Raw genomic sequence first — 20384 nt, 5'->3', positions numbered from 1 at the left:
CTTTTTGACGGCGTTGTTAGCATGATTAGTACGAACGACACGTGTTGGGTAGGAGACGCTCTCACGGTGACACTGTGTAAGATGTACTCATACGCTTTGGGCGGGTTTACTTCTCGGCTTGCATGCAAGACACCTTCTACGACAACGCCGGCGCACACCGCCTGACGCATTTTTGGCTCGCTAAAGACGCGGCATGCGTTTTCACTCTTAGTTGCCGGTGTACCGTAGCCTCGTTCATAGGCTTAGTGTTGCGTTTGTTTTTCTGAAAGTACATCAATTCGAAATAGGAACGATTTATTTCTGAGAAACTATAAAAAAAGGTTCTTGCTGTTTTTAGCACTCACTCGGATGGCCTAGCTACCATCATATAAATACTGAACACTATTCCTCACGTCATGCCAATCAAAAGCGAACGGTGTTTGTCGTCACGTCAAATGACACTTCACTTTCCATAACAAAAATAGCCGATGTGTGTCGCCGTAGTCAGAAATCAAGATAGTTTGTCCCGTTAATTAAAATCATAATAGTGTCAATTTCGGCCTTGCCATGTGTGCAATGATATCGGTGCGCTCCACAGCACAAGAAGAACAGATGAAAACTATGTGCTCAAATTGTGTCGCAGGGCGTAACTGCCGAACATTTGCTGATTCTTGTTTCGTGACAAAACAGCTTCAAGCCATGCGAAGCCGAACGGAATGTAAAGTACGAACGACTATTGGGGAACTCTATGTACTACCCACATTTCTTATTCTTGCTGAAGTGCTATGCGTTGCTGCTCACATAGGCACTAGCGCCAAATTTCCCTCTAGCGTATATTTAAGAAACTTAATGGATTTCTCCTCTCAAGCGTATTTGAACATACATAGCCAGCGTTAATCGCAAGCATTTAAACTGCATTTTTCGCGTCTTTGACATTACAGAAAGAGCTTTGCAGTGTAGTACTGCACACCAAAATAGGTCTTGAGTAAAATGAAGAGTTGCCATTTCTTCGACGAGCTTCAAGTGTGACTTTGTGATGGCTGTATTTTTTCATTTCTTTATTGTGCTGGATATAGATTGGTTGTGACTTGTGAGAAGCTTACGGTGACTAATGCCTCTCTGCCCAATAAATCGTGTTTGTAACAAAGATCTTTGTGACGTGTTCATGCTCAAGTACATCTCTTTCTTCTTCCTCATTGCAATGTGTATAAGAAATCTTATAAAAAATGCACAAGAAGTTAGGGTAACCTAAAGCTCTGCTTTTAGGAGTTGAACGTGATAGCAACATCCTGTTCCTAGTGCGTATTTCAAAAACTTAGTGCATGAAACCTTTTCGAATGTGCTATTCACCCACTATACATGGGCTTAAGGGAATAGTTGCCGTAGCGTGTGTGCTTTTTGTAGTAGGGGGCCACTACAAAACCACGGAGCCATTATGATGCATATTCTGACGTATGTGCTTGTGAAACATATAAGCTACTTTCACAGCATTTCCAAGCAGAGAAAGTTCTTTTCACTAATTTCGCAAGCAGAGGCATGCTCGTGTGGTAGAACATCCGCTTGCCACGCAAACGGCCCGGGTTCGTTCCCCACCTGAACCCAAGCAACCCTAGTTTGGTCCACACTCTGCTCCAGGATTTTTTTATTATTTAATTATTTCACTTGCATCCTTCTCGTTTTTGGGTCACACATAAGATGATGATTTTTTTTTTTTCACAACCAACGACGCCGACACTGATGCCAACACAAGAATTTCTGTGAAATAAGATCTTTAAGTTATTCTGTTAAAAATGCAAAAGCGGTATGCTTGCCAAAACTACTGTTGGCGCACACACATGTGCACACCACTCGTACACAGATGCACACACACACACACACACAGACCATCGGTCACTGTCACCGCAGAGTTTTGTGTACAGTTAGACATGGATATAAAAAAACGGTAAATTCCCGAAAAAATTCGTTATAAAGAGGATTTGGTTATAGGCAGCTTCAGTACGAAAATTCCGAAAGTATGCCCGCAAGTTAAACGAAGAAGGACTGAAAGCAGAGCTAAGCCAAAACACCTATCTTACAGTAAAAAACTGCATTATTATTGCGGTAGCAATTATGTGGACACTCTAGGCAGGATTTTGCCGTTGCGGCCATGTTCCGTAGCAGGTCTAAATTGATAGCATGTCCCTGCGCATCGTAGCTTTCATGAGTGGATAAAAGCACGCGAGCACGTCTGATGCAGAGGTCAAATGACTTAGCCCATCCCCATCGCCTGGAAAGGCAGTGCATAAGATAACATCTCTTGCGTGTTAGAAAAGCCGTCGAATACTCAAACAGAAAGTAAATCACCCATCTTTAACGAGCATGAAACAAAGCAGTAGGGGAGGAGAGGGGATCGCTCAAGTAGCAACGTTGAACTTGTATTTTAAGGGCGGTCGCGATCACTGGTGCACGAGTATCAGTGCGTTTTCAACGCAAAGGCACTGTGTGAGAAGAGCACTTCTTTCTGGAGCGGCCGTATTTGCTCACACAGCTGTTTTGTAGGAGTTCCGCGATATCGGATTCAAAATATTCGGCTGCCAGGCTTACTTTTTATAGCATTACTAATTTCTTACTCTCGCGTTCATTGAATTGTATTTTACGGGTCATCGTATTACCAAAACTAATCAGCTAATCGCAAAACTACCGTCCTGTAAACTCGCGGCACAAGATGGAAGCACGTGATGAGTCTACCTCGGAAGATCTGTCAGTCATCGTTGTCTCAGAGAGTTTCCCTCAGCGCCTTATCTGACATCCCCTCGGTGTTGACCACACGGTTGTCTGAAATTAAGAAAAGTCACAGTTTCGCCGCAAAGGCGGAACAATGAATGTGATAGCAACAACCTGGAATGTAACGCCGAGAACAGCTAGTAGATCGAAGCATACAGCGTGCTGCTCACACAGGAATGACGCATGAAAACAACATGCACAGGACAATAGCAAACTAATGACATTTACCGCACGACACTTAACGTGCTGTTTAAATGAAATTGAGGCACGAAACCTTATTACAGCAGGTACTGATACTAGTGCGAATTAACAAGTGCCCCAGCTGTTAGTTCGCAAACGGGGCTGTCCAACGAGTGAAGTGATCTTTGTGTGCCCGTCAACTAAATGCAATTGTTCCAGTCAAAGTCGAAGGCGTGGGATTCTCCCCGCTAAAAGATAAGCGCATGGGCACAAGCAGACTGGGAGATGATTTAGATGCCACCTAAATGTTTTGAAGAAAATTTATCATCTCCCAGTGTCATACCCAACCTGACAGACTTCTGTCGAATGTTTACCTTCAAGACAAGCCAAGACTTACGATCTCCTCTGCGAGATAGGGGTGCGCGAGTGAGGGTCCACCCCCCCCCCCTCCTTTCTGTGTGTGGGAGATGAGAGGGTGCGCCACCGTGTCGTGAGGATGTAGCGACGCATGCTCATTGCACCATCTTGCTGGTAATTATGAAAACATGATAGTTCCTCCTGAGATGCCCGTCAACAGTGGTAAGTGGTAGATATAGATAGCTTGGCGTTTGAACGTTGAAGAAGCTCAGGGGTTATTGCCTCGCACTCACGAGTCAGAGGTACCAAGCTCGATTCCGCGTGGCAAAGTATTTTTCTGGATTATTCTTGTTTCTTGCGTTTACATATATATAGATATGTATACATATGCGGCGAGTGACGGCGACGTCGAAACTGGCGGCAAAATCCAGCCGAGTGTGTCTATATAATTGCTATCGCAATAAAAACCTGCCGAGACTGTTCATATAATTGCTATCACAATAAAAATAAAAGCAAAGCTGAACATCGTCAAGGCCCACACCATGCGCACGCAGTAAAACTATTCATCGTGCTCACGGTGTCCAAAACAAAGAGCGAAAGACATAGACACCAATACCGTGGAAAACTATTTGGTAAAGTGCCCTCCATATGCAGTGTGGCCCCACATATCCGACGGAAAATAAAAGTGTGGTACTGCCAACGCACAAAAGTTGGTTTCTAGTGAAAGGGGCAGCACCCCTCCCCCCACTCCAAACCATGGTGGCAACGTCAGCTCATGGGATGCAGGCCCGCCTGCCCGCCTTGCGCTCACCGGCGCGCAATTAGCCTCAAGAACAAACACTGGCGTCGCTGCAGTCGCGGCAAAGGGACGTCACAGCAAGGACTCACCTGCTCCGCTGCCGATGGCCGCTTTTATTCGAGCCCGCCGTGTACACCAGAATACAGCGAGCTCAGTGCTTGCTGCCATATTGAAAAACGGGTGGCGCCGCCTGTTGCGAGCGTTGCGAAGCAACACTCTCAACTGCCAGGCGAGCAGACGCCCTGCAAATCGAACGCGAAACTTCACAACTTGAGTCCGGTTGTAAGCATGTTTCGCGCTGTTCCTGGTCTGGAAGTTTATGCAGATGTCGTGTGAAACGTCGAGGAGACCTTTCTCGACAGTCCGAAATGTCTGCAGCACAAGCATTGCAGACTTCGGAAGCAGCTTCATCAGGTACGTACTATTGCGATTGAAAGAAACGCGAACAGCGAAAAGCGTTGCTTTCGACTCAGTTGAACTGCGGCGTGCCTTGGCTGTGAGAAGGCAGAATTTCTGTTGTTAGCCGGTGTCAACATAGCGCTAGAATCTGGTTCCAACTTACGCTCACGCACAGCATGTGTATCAATTGCTAGTCCTGCAGGGCACTTGGAACACACACGTGGTGCAAAAGTGCCAGCCAGAACAAGATTTCAAAATGCTACGATGACGCCGGCCGAAAGCACATCTAGATTCGCCTAGTGACAGTCAAGGCATGTCGCAGTTCGCCCGGGTCGAAAGTCATGCTTTCTGCGCCGTTCACGCATCGCGATAGTAGACCGTTACGAAAACATGCGCGGTGCGTGCATGCATGCGTGAGTCGTAATATGTATATCCTATTATGTTGCTAATTCGACAGAATTCCACTTTGGTATGCAGGAAGCATTAGGAACTTTAGGTGGATCTGTTTTTAATACACAATCACCTGTACTAGCCAGAAAAAAAAAATAACGCTGCAAACCACACAATTGTTGCCGTTGGTAGACGTTGGTATACTCTGATCTCATGCACAGATTTCTTCTCAACAGTCATCAGGATTAAGTAGTCGCATACCCTGATTTATGCGAACAGCTGACTCGATCTACCACCATGTCATAAATGGTAATGTTCACTTCACGTAGGAGCACTGCTGATAGCAATCGTTTGCAAAACAAATGCCAGAGTCGAAATGAAGTGCTTCGATGGTGCACTCCGCTTCGTGACCCACGTGATAATGAAATGCCCTTTACCTCAATGATGCAACGATTGGCCTCGCACATCGTATTCATATGGGAAAATTTATTCACCAGGTGACTATATAAACTGATACTTACAGGTGTGACGGCACATTTGCTAGAATGTTGCTTGTAGACACTATCTGAAATCGTGAGCAGTTTCCGCAACTCACTTCAACTTGTTTTTTTTTTAGTGAAATGAAGCACCGAAATTATTCCCCAGAACATGAAGCAAAATAATGTGATGACATATGAGCAACTACACACCAGAAAATGTAACGCAACAGTTGCGGCGGTATTTTCGGGTCAGTGCATTCGAGATATTTTGCGACACTCGATAGTAACTTAAGCACGCGCCCAAGGAAAAAAAACAAAACAATGCCAGCATTTGCTCCAACGCGTCCGATGCAAATACCAATTGTGGAAGCAAAACAATCACATCGTTTTAAAAGAATCGCCCATGGACGATGCAACCTGAAATGCAAGTATGCTGTGGTATGCATTTCAGAAGAGGGTCATGATTGCAAGGCACGCTGCAGAGTAATTGTGGTCACCTCGCATTCTTTAACCTGGTGTACATGCATTGTCTTGCTGTTCACCCCTGTTGGAGTGTAGCTGCCATGGTCGATAATCGAGCCTATCCTCGAGATAAGCAGCACGAACCCATAACAAACCTTATTAAAACGTGTTCACTGGAGTGCAGGCACCGTTGGGGATTCTACTGAAAAAAAAAAAAGTTTAGTTTTTCATGGTTTTACCAGGAACACCATCGATACTGCTTTCGTCATTTATTTTAACCATGGCACAAGCAAAAAAGTGAATGCTGGCAGCGCAACGCATAATATGTATACGGACGCTACAGCAAGATTCGAAGAGTCCATGCCGTGACGTCATACAAGCCTTCCACCAGGCGGCGCCACTCCAACTTCTCGGGGCTAATAACAAGCGCTCACTCTCGCCTGGTGCATCATAGGAGGCGCTGGCCATGCGCGCCGACGCCACTTCGCACTTTGTCGGCGGTGGGGCAGCCACGGAAGATGCGTGGTCGTACCAAAATTCTAAAATGCTTGCCATTTCAGACTTGCCATTTCAAATTAGGTCATAAAGATCAAAAGAGTTTGCCATTTCCTTTGAAAGAAAACCGAAACACAGCCATAAACAAAACCACAAGTGTGATTCGCCGCCCGCAAGTACGAAGTCTAGACAAATTCATGTACTACACATAATTCCCATGCTCTCTGAACGATCGCAGCACCAGAGTTCTTTCTAGTGAATTTTAGTAAACTTTATGACCATCACTGCTTAACACCGTGCTGTGCACTGATGCGAACGCGGAGCCATGCGCTAGCGTCGTTGAGAACCGGTTGGAACCGGCCATCGGAATGGCCCATAAGCTCGCCGCAAGCCCAGTGGTGGTTGCGGGCAACTCAAGCAGTTTGGGAACGGGGTCCCGGCGCTGGTTTGGCCATATATATATATATTCACTACCATGGTTAGGAGTTAGAACATGCTGCCATCAAGAACACAAGTTCTTTGTGAGTCGCAGATAGTGAAGGTGAACTAATGCCCTTGTCACCTAATTTAGCTATCGCCTCAGCCATAGTGACTTAGCGAATCAGCTGAGTCATGGGATACAAGTCTACACAGTAGTCAAGTGGGCCGCCCTCGCATGTGCACTGCTACTTTTTCCACATTATTCTTTTGATGTGCTGCTACAGAGTGAAACAATCTGTCTCACCAGATCGTTGCCATCACTTGCCCGTGTGCGTTCATGGATAGTGTCATGGCACGCTTTTCGCAATGAAAGGGTTATTTTATTTTTACTTTGTACTGTTTAGGTATATAAGTATTTGTGCTGACGTAATTAACACATTACTCCATGTACCCATCTGTCTTTTTCCCCCTACGGTGTTCAGTTACGTATTATGCAAATATATAGCACATGTGTTTTTTTCCCTTTTTCTATCTTTGTATCTTCAGCCATGTTCATTCAAAATACGTCTTAATGTATTCCCACCCCTTATGTAATACTCTTACCAAAGGGTCTTTAATGTCATAAGGTAAAGTAAAAGTAAAGTTTTCAATAAGTGTCTAGTATTGTAGTCAGTACTGCATCAATATATAAGCTCGTATTTCAATCCACGGTCTGGAAATTTATTGAATTAGCATGGCATGCATCCAGGGCACTCAATATTGCATTCTCTGAAAGAAAATAAAGGAATGTGTGTTTATTATGAGTTTCAGTAATTAATGTGAGTCTTGTATCATGTCAAAAATGCCTAATTACCCTGTAATCAGTCATTTTCAATTCTTGCATGATAACAATCAAACATTAGGTTAAAATTGCATGCACAGTTTTTTTTTCAGCTGTACCCATTTCAAGCGTAGAAAAAAAAAACTCTTGTCATTGGACCTAGAATGTGACACGTCAAGCAGTCGTTGAACGTGGTAGTATCTCCATTAAAGGGATTCTCTGCAGCACTATGTAGCACCGTGAAGTTAAACGACCACCAGATGTTTGCTCGGGAAGGTTGTAAAAATGTGCACTGTCAAGTTATTTGAAGAAACACGCCATGCACGATGCGCTGCTGAAATTTATATGTACTATTGTGCTATTGCCACTGAAGGGAATAAATAGGTTCAGTGGCACAATAAATTTAATGGAATGCTTGTGCTGGTTGTGTCTTCATCTCTATTGTCCTTGTCTTTTTTTGTTGTTGTTGTTGCACAGCCGTGATGAACTAATGAATTACCAACTTGCCCGAAATGCGGCTCACATGAAAGACAACCACAGCAAAAAAAAAAAAAAAGCTGCCAACTCTTGAAGAGCTTTGAAAGGGATGCGGTCACCATTGAAGTGGCTGATTTGAGGGTCTTGTAACACCTAGTGCAGTCTGTCGTATAAAAAGGAAAGCATGTCTCAGTTTTCAGTGACTAGATTTTGGGGTAGAGGCAGAGCATCATTTCATCGTGGAGTAGCCTAAGGATGCAAAAAGTCTTGCCTTCATTATTCTCAGTCAATGTTCAAATTAGTGAAAACTTGGGAGAGCTGCTTCATCAGTGGTGTAGCTCTAACAATTTACCCCACTTCTTTTGCATGCTTCCTTCCTGCCTCCGCATAAGCACATGGAAGCAAACGAAACGAATCTATCTGGATGCCAAGATTAAAGGTAATCTCTGCTGCACATTTTGGGTCAAGTATTATTTAACCCTTTGTTGCATGGCAAGAACCTACGCTTCTAAACAACGTTTGCATTTAGTTTTCTGTTATTTTGCCTTTGGAGAAACGAAAACAAATTATGTTGGGGTGAAACATTTATTGCACGTAAGATAGACCGCTAGAGTAGATATCATTCGCAAGAGGTTCGATTAGTCAAAGCTGCCAAAGTTTTTTTCAGCTGGCGTGCAATTTTGCTCGAATGAATGAACATAAGAAAGTTATGTAACAGGATGAAAAGTTGCGCTGCGGTACCACCAGGAAAGCAACGAAAATATTTTTAGAGTTGAAGAGGGAGGGGGGAGCTTAGGGGAGCTGAGGGAGGGTATAGCTTTTTTTTTGTATGTTCTCAGTGAAAATGGCTTCCTGTTGCAGTTGCTCATTTTTGCATCTTTGAGCATAATATACTTGTTGACGGAGAAAATGACTTAAGTTCTCATGATGCTTGTCTCCAGAAACTGAACAAAAGTAATAACGCACTACTAAAAGAATAGTAACATCATGAGCCACATATATGCAGCTACATAAAGCCAGAGCCACATATTATACAAAAGCCACACATGAGTGAGCTATGTCTCCACTATGCATAGTGTCTACTACAGTGGAAATAGTGCAAAACTTGTTTTGTGAAATTATCGTCAGCTCAATAAGCCATATTTACAGTCTGTGTCTACAAAGGCTACTTTTATCGCGTGCGTGTAATGAAACATACCAAATCACGGTTTCGTCTGTGTTAGAAAAAAAAGTGAGGAACTACAGGTTTTCTCGCTCACTTTAATCCAAGTACCAGCATAAATAATCCACACACCATAGAAATAATTTTAGTTACAAGCTATTTAATCCATCTGTCAAACATTTATTCTAAGCGCCAACGTATTTAAACCAAGCGCCAACTGAGTTAGGCCACGTGCCAGTGAGTTTAATCCAATTACCAACGGCTTTAATTCAGGTGCCAGTCAGTTTAATCCATGCACCAGAAACACATCGTTTGCCTTTTTATAGAGTCTAAGTGTCCGAACAATCTAAACATGGAGAGACAGGAAGAACTTGTCGCTTGCCTATACAAGCTAATGCTTATGAAATTAGGGGCACTGCTATTTACCCCCAACGTGTTGGTGTCGTAGCTTCGAATACAAAAACAGTCCGTATTAATTGCACTTACGGGTACTAAATGTATTTGTTCATAGAGTCCATGTTAGCCTATGCTTCATCGCTACTGCATTATTCCGGCAAATAATCTACACCATCGCATATGAAGAGACTCTCGTCTGCTCACCGGACGGCATTTGGCTCCTTATTCGCTGAGGCTTTCGCAGTCGTCTGCTCAGGTTGGAGAGAATGATGGTGACCGACAGATGATATTCATCCGCCCTTGAAATCAAAAATAACCATTTAAAAACTGAACTTGCACTTATTTTGATTCATGTGGAATTAGGTTTTTCATAAAAGCATCAAAGGAGATACTCCTGTTTTAATGTAATAGACGACGCTGGTGTTACTGAAGCGTGTTTGCTTGAAACACGCGTGTTTCACTGAATACACATAATTTTGTTTGAATAAAAAAAATGGCAGCATATCCACGGAGTGAATGATGGAGAGTGGGGCGAAGCATTCGTCCGTCCATGCGTCCGTCTGTGTGACCGTCCATGCGTCTTTTTGTGCGCCCGTCCCTGCGTTCTTTCATGCATCCGCCCCTGCGTCCGTTCATGCGTCCATCCATGCATCTGTTTGTGTGTCCGTTCGTTCATCTATTCAACACTCCAAGTCCCACCATCTCGCATCTTTTTATCATATATTCCCCATATAGAAGCACCGCCATCCAGCGGACATTCCAAGGACTAAACGAGAGGTGGCACACGCACACTTTCTTACGGCCTGCGCTTTGGGTCCACTTCCCACCTTTAACCACCTCGAGTTCATGGTATATTCTAGTTCACTGTATTCATGGCACTGCGACCAAACGCTCGCTAAACCTTTTGAAAACCAAGGAGGTTACGCCCAGCGAGTATAACGTAGCAACCTTTCCGTGTCAGATAGGGCTCAATTTACATGCCAATGGCTGCTAATGAGAAATGAGAGACAGGAGAATTCGGCTTTTACTTTCTTACGGCTTGCGCTTCGTATCTACTTCTCATTTTTAACCACCTTGAGTTCATTCATGGTATATACAAGTTCATTGTATTCATGGCACTGCGGCTCAACGCTCGCTAAACCTTTCTAAAGCTAAGGAGGTTACACCCAGCGAGTATAATGTAGCGTCTCTTTCTTGTCCGATAGTGCTCAATGTACAAGCCAATGGCTGCTAATGGGGATCGCAGCGTGCGCGTTGACTAAAAGCCGAATGCTCATGTCTCTCATTCCCCATTAGCAGCCATTGGCATGTACATTGAGCACTATTTTTTATTGTTAAACAGCGCACAGACAAAATCTCTCACTGGCACCACCTTGGAGGTCAAGTGTTATACCTATTTCGGGTATGTGCCACTGGTGGTTACATACAAGGGACGCCCAAGCCACGCCATAAGGAGCTTCGCCCCTAAAAGATAACACCTAATATGAATGTAAAATAAGACTTCCGTTTTCCACATCAGGATCATGAGTTCACATCTTATGTGCACTGCAGGACGAAAACCTTTTCGAATCATTGCTAAATCGCTCTGACCTGTGCGGGCCTTCTAATTTTTTGAGCACGTACCTGCTTTTGACCCATCGCTGCCCACGGCCAGGTTTTTCATATCTTGGTATGCATTCCAGCACTCCAATAATCATATTCTGTCCTTCGAGTTACATGACCTGCCCTGGTCATGTAATGCTATACAATTCAAATATGAGCTTTATTGATGAGCACAAAATATTTGTTAACTTGTTCTTGCTTTTTCTTTCGTTGCCATTGAACTGACTCTACCCGAGACAAGCAGCCATCTACAAAATTGTACAAAGCGAAGTACAAACATGGCTCAAGCGAACAATGGCAGCAATTTTTTTTTCACAAATACTAGCGGTGAATGCAAATAATAATAATTTGTGCTACTTTGTGACTATTATATATTGTAGAAACTACATTTCAATGGTACTGCCGTTTTTATGGCCCGTATTTTGCTTTTTGTGCCTGGATTAAACTGATGGACACTTAAATTAAAGCCGTTGGCAATCGGATTAAACGTGATGGCACTTAAGTAAATTCACAGGCACCCAACCTAATTAAGTTGGCGCTTGGAATAAATGCTTGGCAAATGGAATTAAGAGCTTGGCGCTCAGATTATTTCAATAGCATGTAGATTATTTAAGCTGGAACTTGGATGAAAGTGAGTGGGAAAACCTGTAGACATACCCACTAAAGTAGGAGTCTACCATTCTGAACAAGAGGGCAGGAAAAAGTGTGGGATCATGACCAGGACGTTATCTAATGTGGGGAATTATACCATTTATCCACTTTATTTACCATTATGCACATGCACGTCTTGGAGGGTACCACAGCTGCTTAAAAAATTGCATGTGTCCACTGTAGTGGGCAGCACGCAGCAAAGTGTTAAAACTGAAGCATTGGTGATTTTTCGGCATTGGAGAGTGTTGTGTTGTTTTGGCAAGGATACTTTGCTTGTGAAGTTCTCTTCATGGAGAAAGTGTCAAGTGAAGGTAATAACATTTAGGATGACTGCCAGTTGGGCATGTTACTATAAGCTGATGATGAAACAAGCGCCAATAAGTACGAAGAGTCAGAAAGGACATGGTAATAAGGGCTGCAGCGCGAGCACGAATGTGCTAGAAGAAACGGACGAAAGTCGAGGCACGGAAAGCAAAGAGGACAACACGTGCCTTTCCGTGCCTCGACTTTCGTCTGTTTCTTCTAGCACATTCGTGCTCGCGCTGCAGCCCTTATTACCATGAATTCAAACCAACTAGCCCAAATTGCCATTCTTCTTCAGAAAGGACAGAGGATGAGCGCTTACTATCAATTGAGAATATTCATTTCTAAACATTCATATATGCATAACATGCATGTACTTCACCACAAACTACCCCTATTATTACCTTCTGTTCTTTCTGAGTCTTCATGATGGTAATAGCAGGAACCAATAAAAATAATACAAGAGCATTTTTTTTATTTTTTTACAAGGGTGGTACGTCTGGCTGTGCCTGTACTTGACCACCTGCAGCAGGTGCACCATGCGCACATTCCCATAAGATGCATGTTGTGAACATTGTCAAAAAAGAGAAGCTCATGCCTCCCTGCTCACCTTCACCCATATTTGTACGCCTCTCTTTCGTTCACCATGTCTTGAAATTCTTAGCCCACTTTTTATTGGTCCATTGAGCCTCGCCCATCTTGACATGGCGAGGCTCAACGGACCAATAAAAATGAACCAATGAAAGAGGAAAATGGGACTCCTATTTTCTACTTTCAGCAAAATTTCGATATTAGCACTACAACAACAAACAGGAAGCCTTGACTGAGAACATCTTTGTTGTTAAAAGAAAATTCAGCAGATCCCGCATACGTTGGGAACAAAACAGTATATTAGCTGCAGATAGCCAACTGGAAAGTCGTGGTTTCACAGGCCTGCCATGTGCGGTGCTAGAAGGGGGCCAATCAGCATTCTGGCGTCCTCAGCGGGGCAAGCCATCCAGTTGGCTGGCCACGGCTGAAGCCGTTCATCTGGCCGTGACCCGTCTGCTGGCTCTGCAGGGCTGCGCAGGACATGTGGATGATCTACTCTTCTTCTTCAAGTTCTTTTATGCCAAGATAAGCATGCGCTATCGCCAGGCGAGTAACGCTGTTCTAGATCCAGGACTGTCGTCTCACCCAGAAAAATAAACTCTGCAATCAAATTGTTTTTTGGGTCTCTTTAAAAAGAACACTTTAATGGAACTCTTCAAGTACATGATTTTGCGTTTTCAACCGTTTGGACAGGTTACTCTAAACACAAAAGCAGGGCAATGACGGAATACAACTAGGCGATCACACAACGTGAGCACAGTTATTGTGCTCAGTATTCTCACTTTTTTTTTTTTTTTCAAGTAACATGTACCTACTAGCTTGTCCGCAAACTTTATTGCTGGTGGTCAGGGCTGCAAGAAATGCATTGGTAGCATTATATATTGAGGGCCCTGTAGTTACAGTATGTACAGCACATATTTTTACCGGAGTTTGACGAGAAGATATTAGCATACTCCTCATTTATTGCGGTAGTAGACGGTGTCACTTAACAGAGGCGTGCAAGAAGTTTCCGTTCGACGCCTGCCTAACACAAACGTAAAGCTTTGAGCAATGCCATTCTAAAACTCTCTTCTAATGGTAGTTCTGGTGCATTCTTGCCATCAGTGCACCAGCCTTCCACGTCCACTAAAAAATCCTTGTCTTCTAGATGGTCTCTTTCAACATCACTGCTGAAAGCAACGTGGAGGATTTGCTCGGTCGAAAGACTTGGATCACTTCGCATCAACACTTCTGGACGTGGACAACATTTTGCCTTGCTCTCAGATTCCAAGCAAATTGCTTGCAGGATGCTGCCACCTATCGCCTAATGCAGAAAAACAAGTGGTGCAGCACTGGTGGATTTGGGATTGCTCAGTCGTAGAAGAGCGTATTGTGATCATGCGTGACTTCCCTCATACAGTATTATGATATTCATACACTACAAAGCACATACAAATGTTATATTCAAGTAAAGCAGGGCAAGTTTCAAATGAAGAGGGCAGACAATAACATTTAACTATCCTATGTGGCTATCCACATAGGATAGCCACTTAACTATCCTATGTGGCAAATCAGTTCTGCCCTGATCATTGAGTTCACGGAAGAAAATATTTAGAAAGAGAAACAAACTTTTTGATAACCTCATTACAACAGACTTCCATAGTGAAGAAAGTTCGTCAAAGAAGATGTTTAGAAAGAGAAACTGACAACGTTCTAACTTTCTGGCGAGTAAACAGCCTAAGAAATCCGCACGAATTCTCTTGTGGCTTATTGTTACGTGCAGATTGTTCCCTTCTTCTTTATGGCTTACTTTAACCGGGGATTTCCCCACCGCGGTTGCATTTTGTTCGGTGTTTTCTCAGTGTTTAGTCTGCAGTGATTTTCCGACTCGAGAAGACCGTCGTACAGTACGCACAGTATGTTCATGTATATATATTATCTGTGTGATGATATGTTGCTGTGTTCCATAGCCTTTCCGCAGTGGTGTAGTGGCTAAGTTACTTGGCTGCTGACCCGCAGGTTGCGGGATCGAATCCTGGCTGCGGCGGCTGCATTTTCAATAAAGGCAGAAATGCTGTAGGCTCGTGGGTTCAGGCCGCTACGGACAGTCATGTCATACTCTCCTTCACACCCCTGTCTTGCCTCCGCAACTCATGAGACACGCTGGCATTGCTGGCTATCGCAGGCTATCGCAGAGCTCTCATGAATGCACTCGACGATCTGAGCTTCGCCTAGTCATGACCGCCGAGATTGCACTCCGACATATTGCATGCAATCTCAAAGACCAGTGCAGGGTGCATTTATTACTAAAACGGAAAGTGGCAGAGCAGATGACACGCCTGGATTTTGCATACTTGTGGACAAGATCAAAAACCAGAGAAAAAACCAAGAAATGGTACAGTGTATATATTATGACATTGATGAACTAGGAGAAAAGTGCCAGGTAACTATATTAGGAGATATGAATGCGCACATAAAAGATATGGATGGATATACTGACCCAACAGGCAGAATGCTAATGGATATGTGTGAAAGGCACAATTTAATCATTTGCAACAGCACCGAGAAATGCGAAGGGCAGATAACATGGGAGGTGGGAAGGCTGCAGTCAACAATAGATTACACAATAATGTCACATTCGATGTACGATTGCCTAAGGGTGATGAACATATATGAATATGAGTCCAGAAGCTTAGATAGTGATAAACGTATCAAGCTGAGTTTTGGAAGAGAAATTGTAAAGGTGGCATTGCAAGCAACCACACGGTAATATTTATTTAGAAAGGCAAATAGAAATAGTAACTAAAAAGATTGAGAAAGTAATCACCGAGGATACTAAAACAGAGTGGACGCGTACAGAAATCTAACTCGATTGTTTGAGTTAGAACTCGCTAAGTTACGAGTCCAATCAACCGGGAAAACGATACACAAGCCCAGGAGCTGGTCGGATGAGGAAGTTCAGAGAGCCAGGGTAAAACGTCAGAAAGTCTCCAGGGAACATAGGTACGCTAAACAGAGGGTGAACTGCAGAAGACAAGCGTCCAATATGGTCAATTAAAAGATTAAAAGAAACAGGGCCCAATGAATGGTGGAAGTAACCAAAAAGGATAGAAAGGCAGCTGCAAAGTTTTGGAACCATCTCAATTATCTGAGTAATAAGACAAGCGTGGAACAGAGGTTTATAACTACATTTCTAGGGATTAAATTAGAAGGGTATGAGGCAATAATATATACAAGAACAATGGTGACAGAAAAATTTAAACACCAAGAAAGCGCTGCATGTATCGTTCCAGATGAAGATGAACCAATTAGTGCAGCGGATCCACTAGGACAATGAGTGTGGAAAAGGGCAAAGAAAAGAGTTCCTAATAGCACATCGATAGGCCCTGACGCCATCCCATTTATGCTAATAAAGAAACTAGGAGCAAACTCTAAGTAAACATTAAGAGGGGCAGGGAGCAAAGCAATAATGGATGGTGAAGTCCCCAGGGTTGGAAACTAAGCAGGATGAGCATGATCTACAAAGGAAAAGGGACAAAGCCGATATAAACATTTACTATCCTAAAACAGTGGCATTAGTAGTTTACAGGCAGATGATGCAGATAGTAGAGGAAAGACTACAGACATGAGTAGCGAACGAGGGGGTGCTGGGGGAACTGCAAAATGGGTTCCATAAACGAAGGAGGTTAGAGGACGATCCCTTTTTATTGATAAAGTGTATTGAAATAGCGGAAAAAGAACACAGGCTCCTGTGGTTGGCATTTCTAGATATCAAGGGAGCTTACGATAGTGTGATTCAAGAAGCCTTGTGGGGAATGGTGGACACACTGTAGTGTGCATATCAAGATTGTGACCACTTGAGGTTCTCCGATGCGTACATAAATCTTGGTTCACGGGCGTTCATTTTATATTTCACCCCCATCGAAATGTGGCCGCCGTGGTTGCTAATATATCTCGCACCCTCAAGAATAGTAGAGAGACAGCACACATGCTATGCTGCTACGGTGGTTTCCCTGATCAACTCCCCCGTGCATACATACCGCAAACAGGGCATACAAACGGTGCCAGAAATAAAACAAATGATGCAGCTACCACTTACTCTGCTTTTGTTTTGTTTTACTGCGAATGTTGGATAGCGTGGTATTGTCGCAGCACGAACTTATCGATGGGGCATGTCAGCCAGCACTAGCTATATAGCCCAAAACCCAACACGCAACTGTAAAATGAGGACGAGGGAGCTGCCATCGCGGCACAGCACTGTCCCTTCGATACTATATACATAGGTGCAGTCCGCTTAGCAGGGATGTTCTCAGTTTTTTAGGGCTTTTTATGTGATAGTAGCACTCAAAACAAGTTAACAAATGTGAAGCATTTCTTAACGAACTTCGGCAACTTTGGGCGTATCTTTCTATCTATCTAGCCGCTTATGTTTGGTGGCTTTCGTGGTCACCCCCTTGGCAGGAACCAAAATTAGCATGGGTGGGTAAGATGGTTTGACGAATATGACGCGCTGGTCAAGACATTAATTATGTCACAAATCTGTCGCGTACGACATCAAACATTTCCCGCCAGACAGTGGCACATACCCACGCGCGGGTATGTGCATGGGTGATTTACACTTAGTATGTACCCAGGAACAACGTGCACACACATGGGCAATTTTAATGCGAGAGCATTATGCAATACCCGATATTGGTAGCGTCAACCCAATGAATGCAAAGAATAAATTTCAGAGTCCCAGCTGGAATCAAACCAAAGAATTCTGCGTGGCAATAAAGCATTTTACCACAGAGCTTAGCCAGCTCTTGGAACTACTTTTCAAATAGACGCTAATCTTCGTGAAACACCAATAGTGGTTGCAGTGCTGCCTACCCATCTTTATAAACATTACGAATGCACTTCTTTGATACAGCCTTCACGTCTGGTTAATGTCAATTGTGGTTAGCTGCCATGCGCTGAAGTTGATTCGCGAACATCATCTTCGCGAACATCAGCGCTTCATATCAGCTTCTGGTGTTGCTAATATGCATGTTCCAGCTGGCATCATTGCACAAGTGCAAACAATTGGTTATATAATCATCTGCAACTCTTCAATATATGTCTGTGCCTGCAACATTTGTACATATATTTAGGGTCATTTCTTGACGTGTTGCTAAATAACAAAATTCTCATACGGTCACCTCCCCTTCGCATGCTTCGCATAACGTCGATTCCCAGGTACGTGGGGTATCCCGAATTTTTTTCTAAACCACAGTGCATTATTACTGGCGCAATGGCTTTTCGAGCTGCTCGTTCCAAAATGAAGCACGGCAGCGGCGCCTGCTCGTACTTTCAGAGCAGTACACTGTGGCCGGTCGTCTGGGCGTGAGCAGCTGATTTTTGGGGCAACTCTCTGTCAGGTGCTCTTTTTCGGCGCGCAACCTATCCAGCGCTGGTCTCCCATAACCTTCACTCCATGTTAGTAATCACGTTCTGTTTATAACCTAGTGGTAACTTTGACAACTTCATATTAACTGCACGAGTGACTCCGTCGCACTAAAAGGGACTCTGAGGCGGTTTTGAGAATTTTTTTTACAAACACATTGCGCTGGTAGACCAAGTCTCAAGAGTAATTTAGAGACCGATTTGAGCTTTCTGCATAAACTGTATAAGTTATTACAACGCTTTAAAGCTGCGAATCGCTGCAGATCGCTGCGACTCGGCCAAACACATTTTCAACCGCCCATTTTCGAAGCGACACGCTCTGCCCCACTGACATCATCGTTTCTATTGATCTGATTGGCTGCAGAACGTGCAGCTCAGACTGCCGGTATCGGATCAGCGGCAGGATTTATGTGTGTGCGGTTTTACGACACAATGTTGTGGGGTCTCGAAATGGCAATCGCCACCACACTCTGGAGTTAATACGAGCTGTCAGCTCCTAATAAGTTCACGTGCTACGTGACGCCAAACAGGCTCATAAAGAGTGTCCCACACTCGCCTCCATAGCTACAGGTGGCGCTGACTGACACTCCCACAGGCCCCTGTGGCTAGCATTTTTGGATATCAAGGGAGCATACGATAGCGTGGTTCAAGAGAACTTGCGAGGAATACTGGACACACTATTGGTGAAAGATGGAGTCACTAATCTTTTAAAGGATATCTATAAAGGTAACAAGGCAGTTATAAAGTGGGAAAAACAGATATCCAAGCCTGCAGAAGTAAAACGGAGGCTTAGGCAGGGGTGTCCTCTGTCACCCTTGTTATGTTATTTATGATGTACCTACAATGATTAGAGGTCAAATTAGAGGGAAGTGGACTGGGCTTCAACCTCTCTTTCGTCAAACAAGGAAAACTCATTGAACAGGCACTACCGGCATTGATGTACACAGATGATATAGTGCTAATGGCCGACAACAAGGAAGATTTGCGGAGATTGATGGACATCTGCTGTAGTGAGGGAGATAGGTTAGATTTCAGATTCAGTAAGAAAAAATCAGCAGTCATGATTCTTAATGATATAGAAGGTAGTGAGCTTAGAATACTGGAGGTCACGCTAGAGATAACAGATAAATACAAATATCTGGGCGTATGGATAAGCAATGGGGCCGAGTACCTAAGGGAACAGGAAATATACGTGACGACTAATGGTAACAGGAATGCAACGGTGATGAAAAACAGGGCACTGTGAAATTACAATAGGTATCAGGTTGTGAGAGGAATATGGAAAGGGGTCACGGTTCCTGGTCTGACGTTCAGCAATGCGGTCTTGTGCATGAGATCAGAAGTTCAAGCAAGATTAGAAATTAAGCAACGTGGAGTAGGTAGGCTTGCCTTGGGAGCTCACGGGAATACACCAAATCAGGGAGTACAAAGTGATACGGGATGGACATCATTTGAGGGCAGGGAAGCTAGCAGCAAGATAAAATTTGAGAAGCGATTGAGAGAAATTGGGGAGGAGCGTTAAGCTGGGAAGGTATTCAGCTACTTGTACATGAAGAATACAAAATGGAGGAAGCGAACAAGAAAATTGACTGGTAAATGCTTAGAAAACGGCAGGGGGCTAAACCAAGAAGAATTATCGGTTAAGAAGAAGGTGAAGGAAGCTGAGCCCGATATGTGGAGAATCGGCATGATTAGGAAGTCTGCACTAGAGATCTACCGAACTTTTAAGCAGGAAATCACCAAGGAAATGATCTATGATAATACTAGGGGTACTTCTTTACTGTTTGAGGCCAGGACGAGAGTATTGCGAACGAAGAGATATCGGGCCAAATACGAAGGGGTAGACACGGTATGCAGTTCGTGTGGAGAGGAAGAGGAAACGGCCGAACACTTGATAATGTTCTGTAAAGGGCTTCATCCTATATTTCAGGATGATGATGCAGAGTTTTTCAAAGCACTGTGGTTTAGGGACAGGGAGGGCAAAATAGACTTTAAGCGGGTAGAATTAACTAGAAGGAGGTTATCTGATTGGTGGCTAAAGTCAAGGCACGCGTGAAAATTAAACCCTTTACTGCAAAGTACGAGTCCTCAACCTCACTATTTAAAGAAAAAAAATAAATCTAGTTTTTGGTTTATTAAGTATTACGGTTTGGTGGTGTTAGCCACCGCCCGATCTAAAGGGTACAGCCATATCAATCCATCCATCCAACATTTAAATTCACATATAAACCCAATAAAGTGGCTGTGGGGATAGCC

General features: G+C 43.7%; 1 protein-coding gene across 3 annotated transcripts in view; it reads left to right on the top strand.

The window, feature by feature from the left end:
- The window catches only part of LOC119175095 (tRNA-uridine aminocarboxypropyltransferase 1), a 49761-nt gene extending 34978 nt beyond the window's left edge, over positions 1–14783 (top strand). For all 3 annotated transcript variants that reach the window (XM_075894732.1, XM_037426320.2, XM_075894733.1), the window contains 3 exons: positions 8413–8459; positions 13066–13271; positions 13873–14783. In XM_075894732.1, the coding sequence (XP_075750847.1) occupies positions 8413–8459; positions 13066–13271; positions 13873–14085 (466 nt within the window). In that variant the 3' untranslated portion in view covers positions 14086–14783. The remainder of the gene's footprint in view (positions 1–8412; positions 8460–13065; positions 13272–13872) is intronic.
- The last annotated feature ends 5601 nt before the right edge of the window (positions 14784–20384 follow it).

The sequence above is a fragment of the Rhipicephalus microplus genome, chromosome 5 (genome assembly GCF_043290135.1).
Source record: "Rhipicephalus microplus isolate Deutch F79 chromosome 5, USDA_Rmic, whole genome shotgun sequence".
NCBI lineage: Eukaryota > Metazoa > Arthropoda > Arachnida > Ixodida > Ixodidae > Rhipicephalus > Rhipicephalus microplus.
Note: the sequence above shows the minus strand (reverse complement) of the source record. Positions and strands in the feature narration are given on the sequence as shown.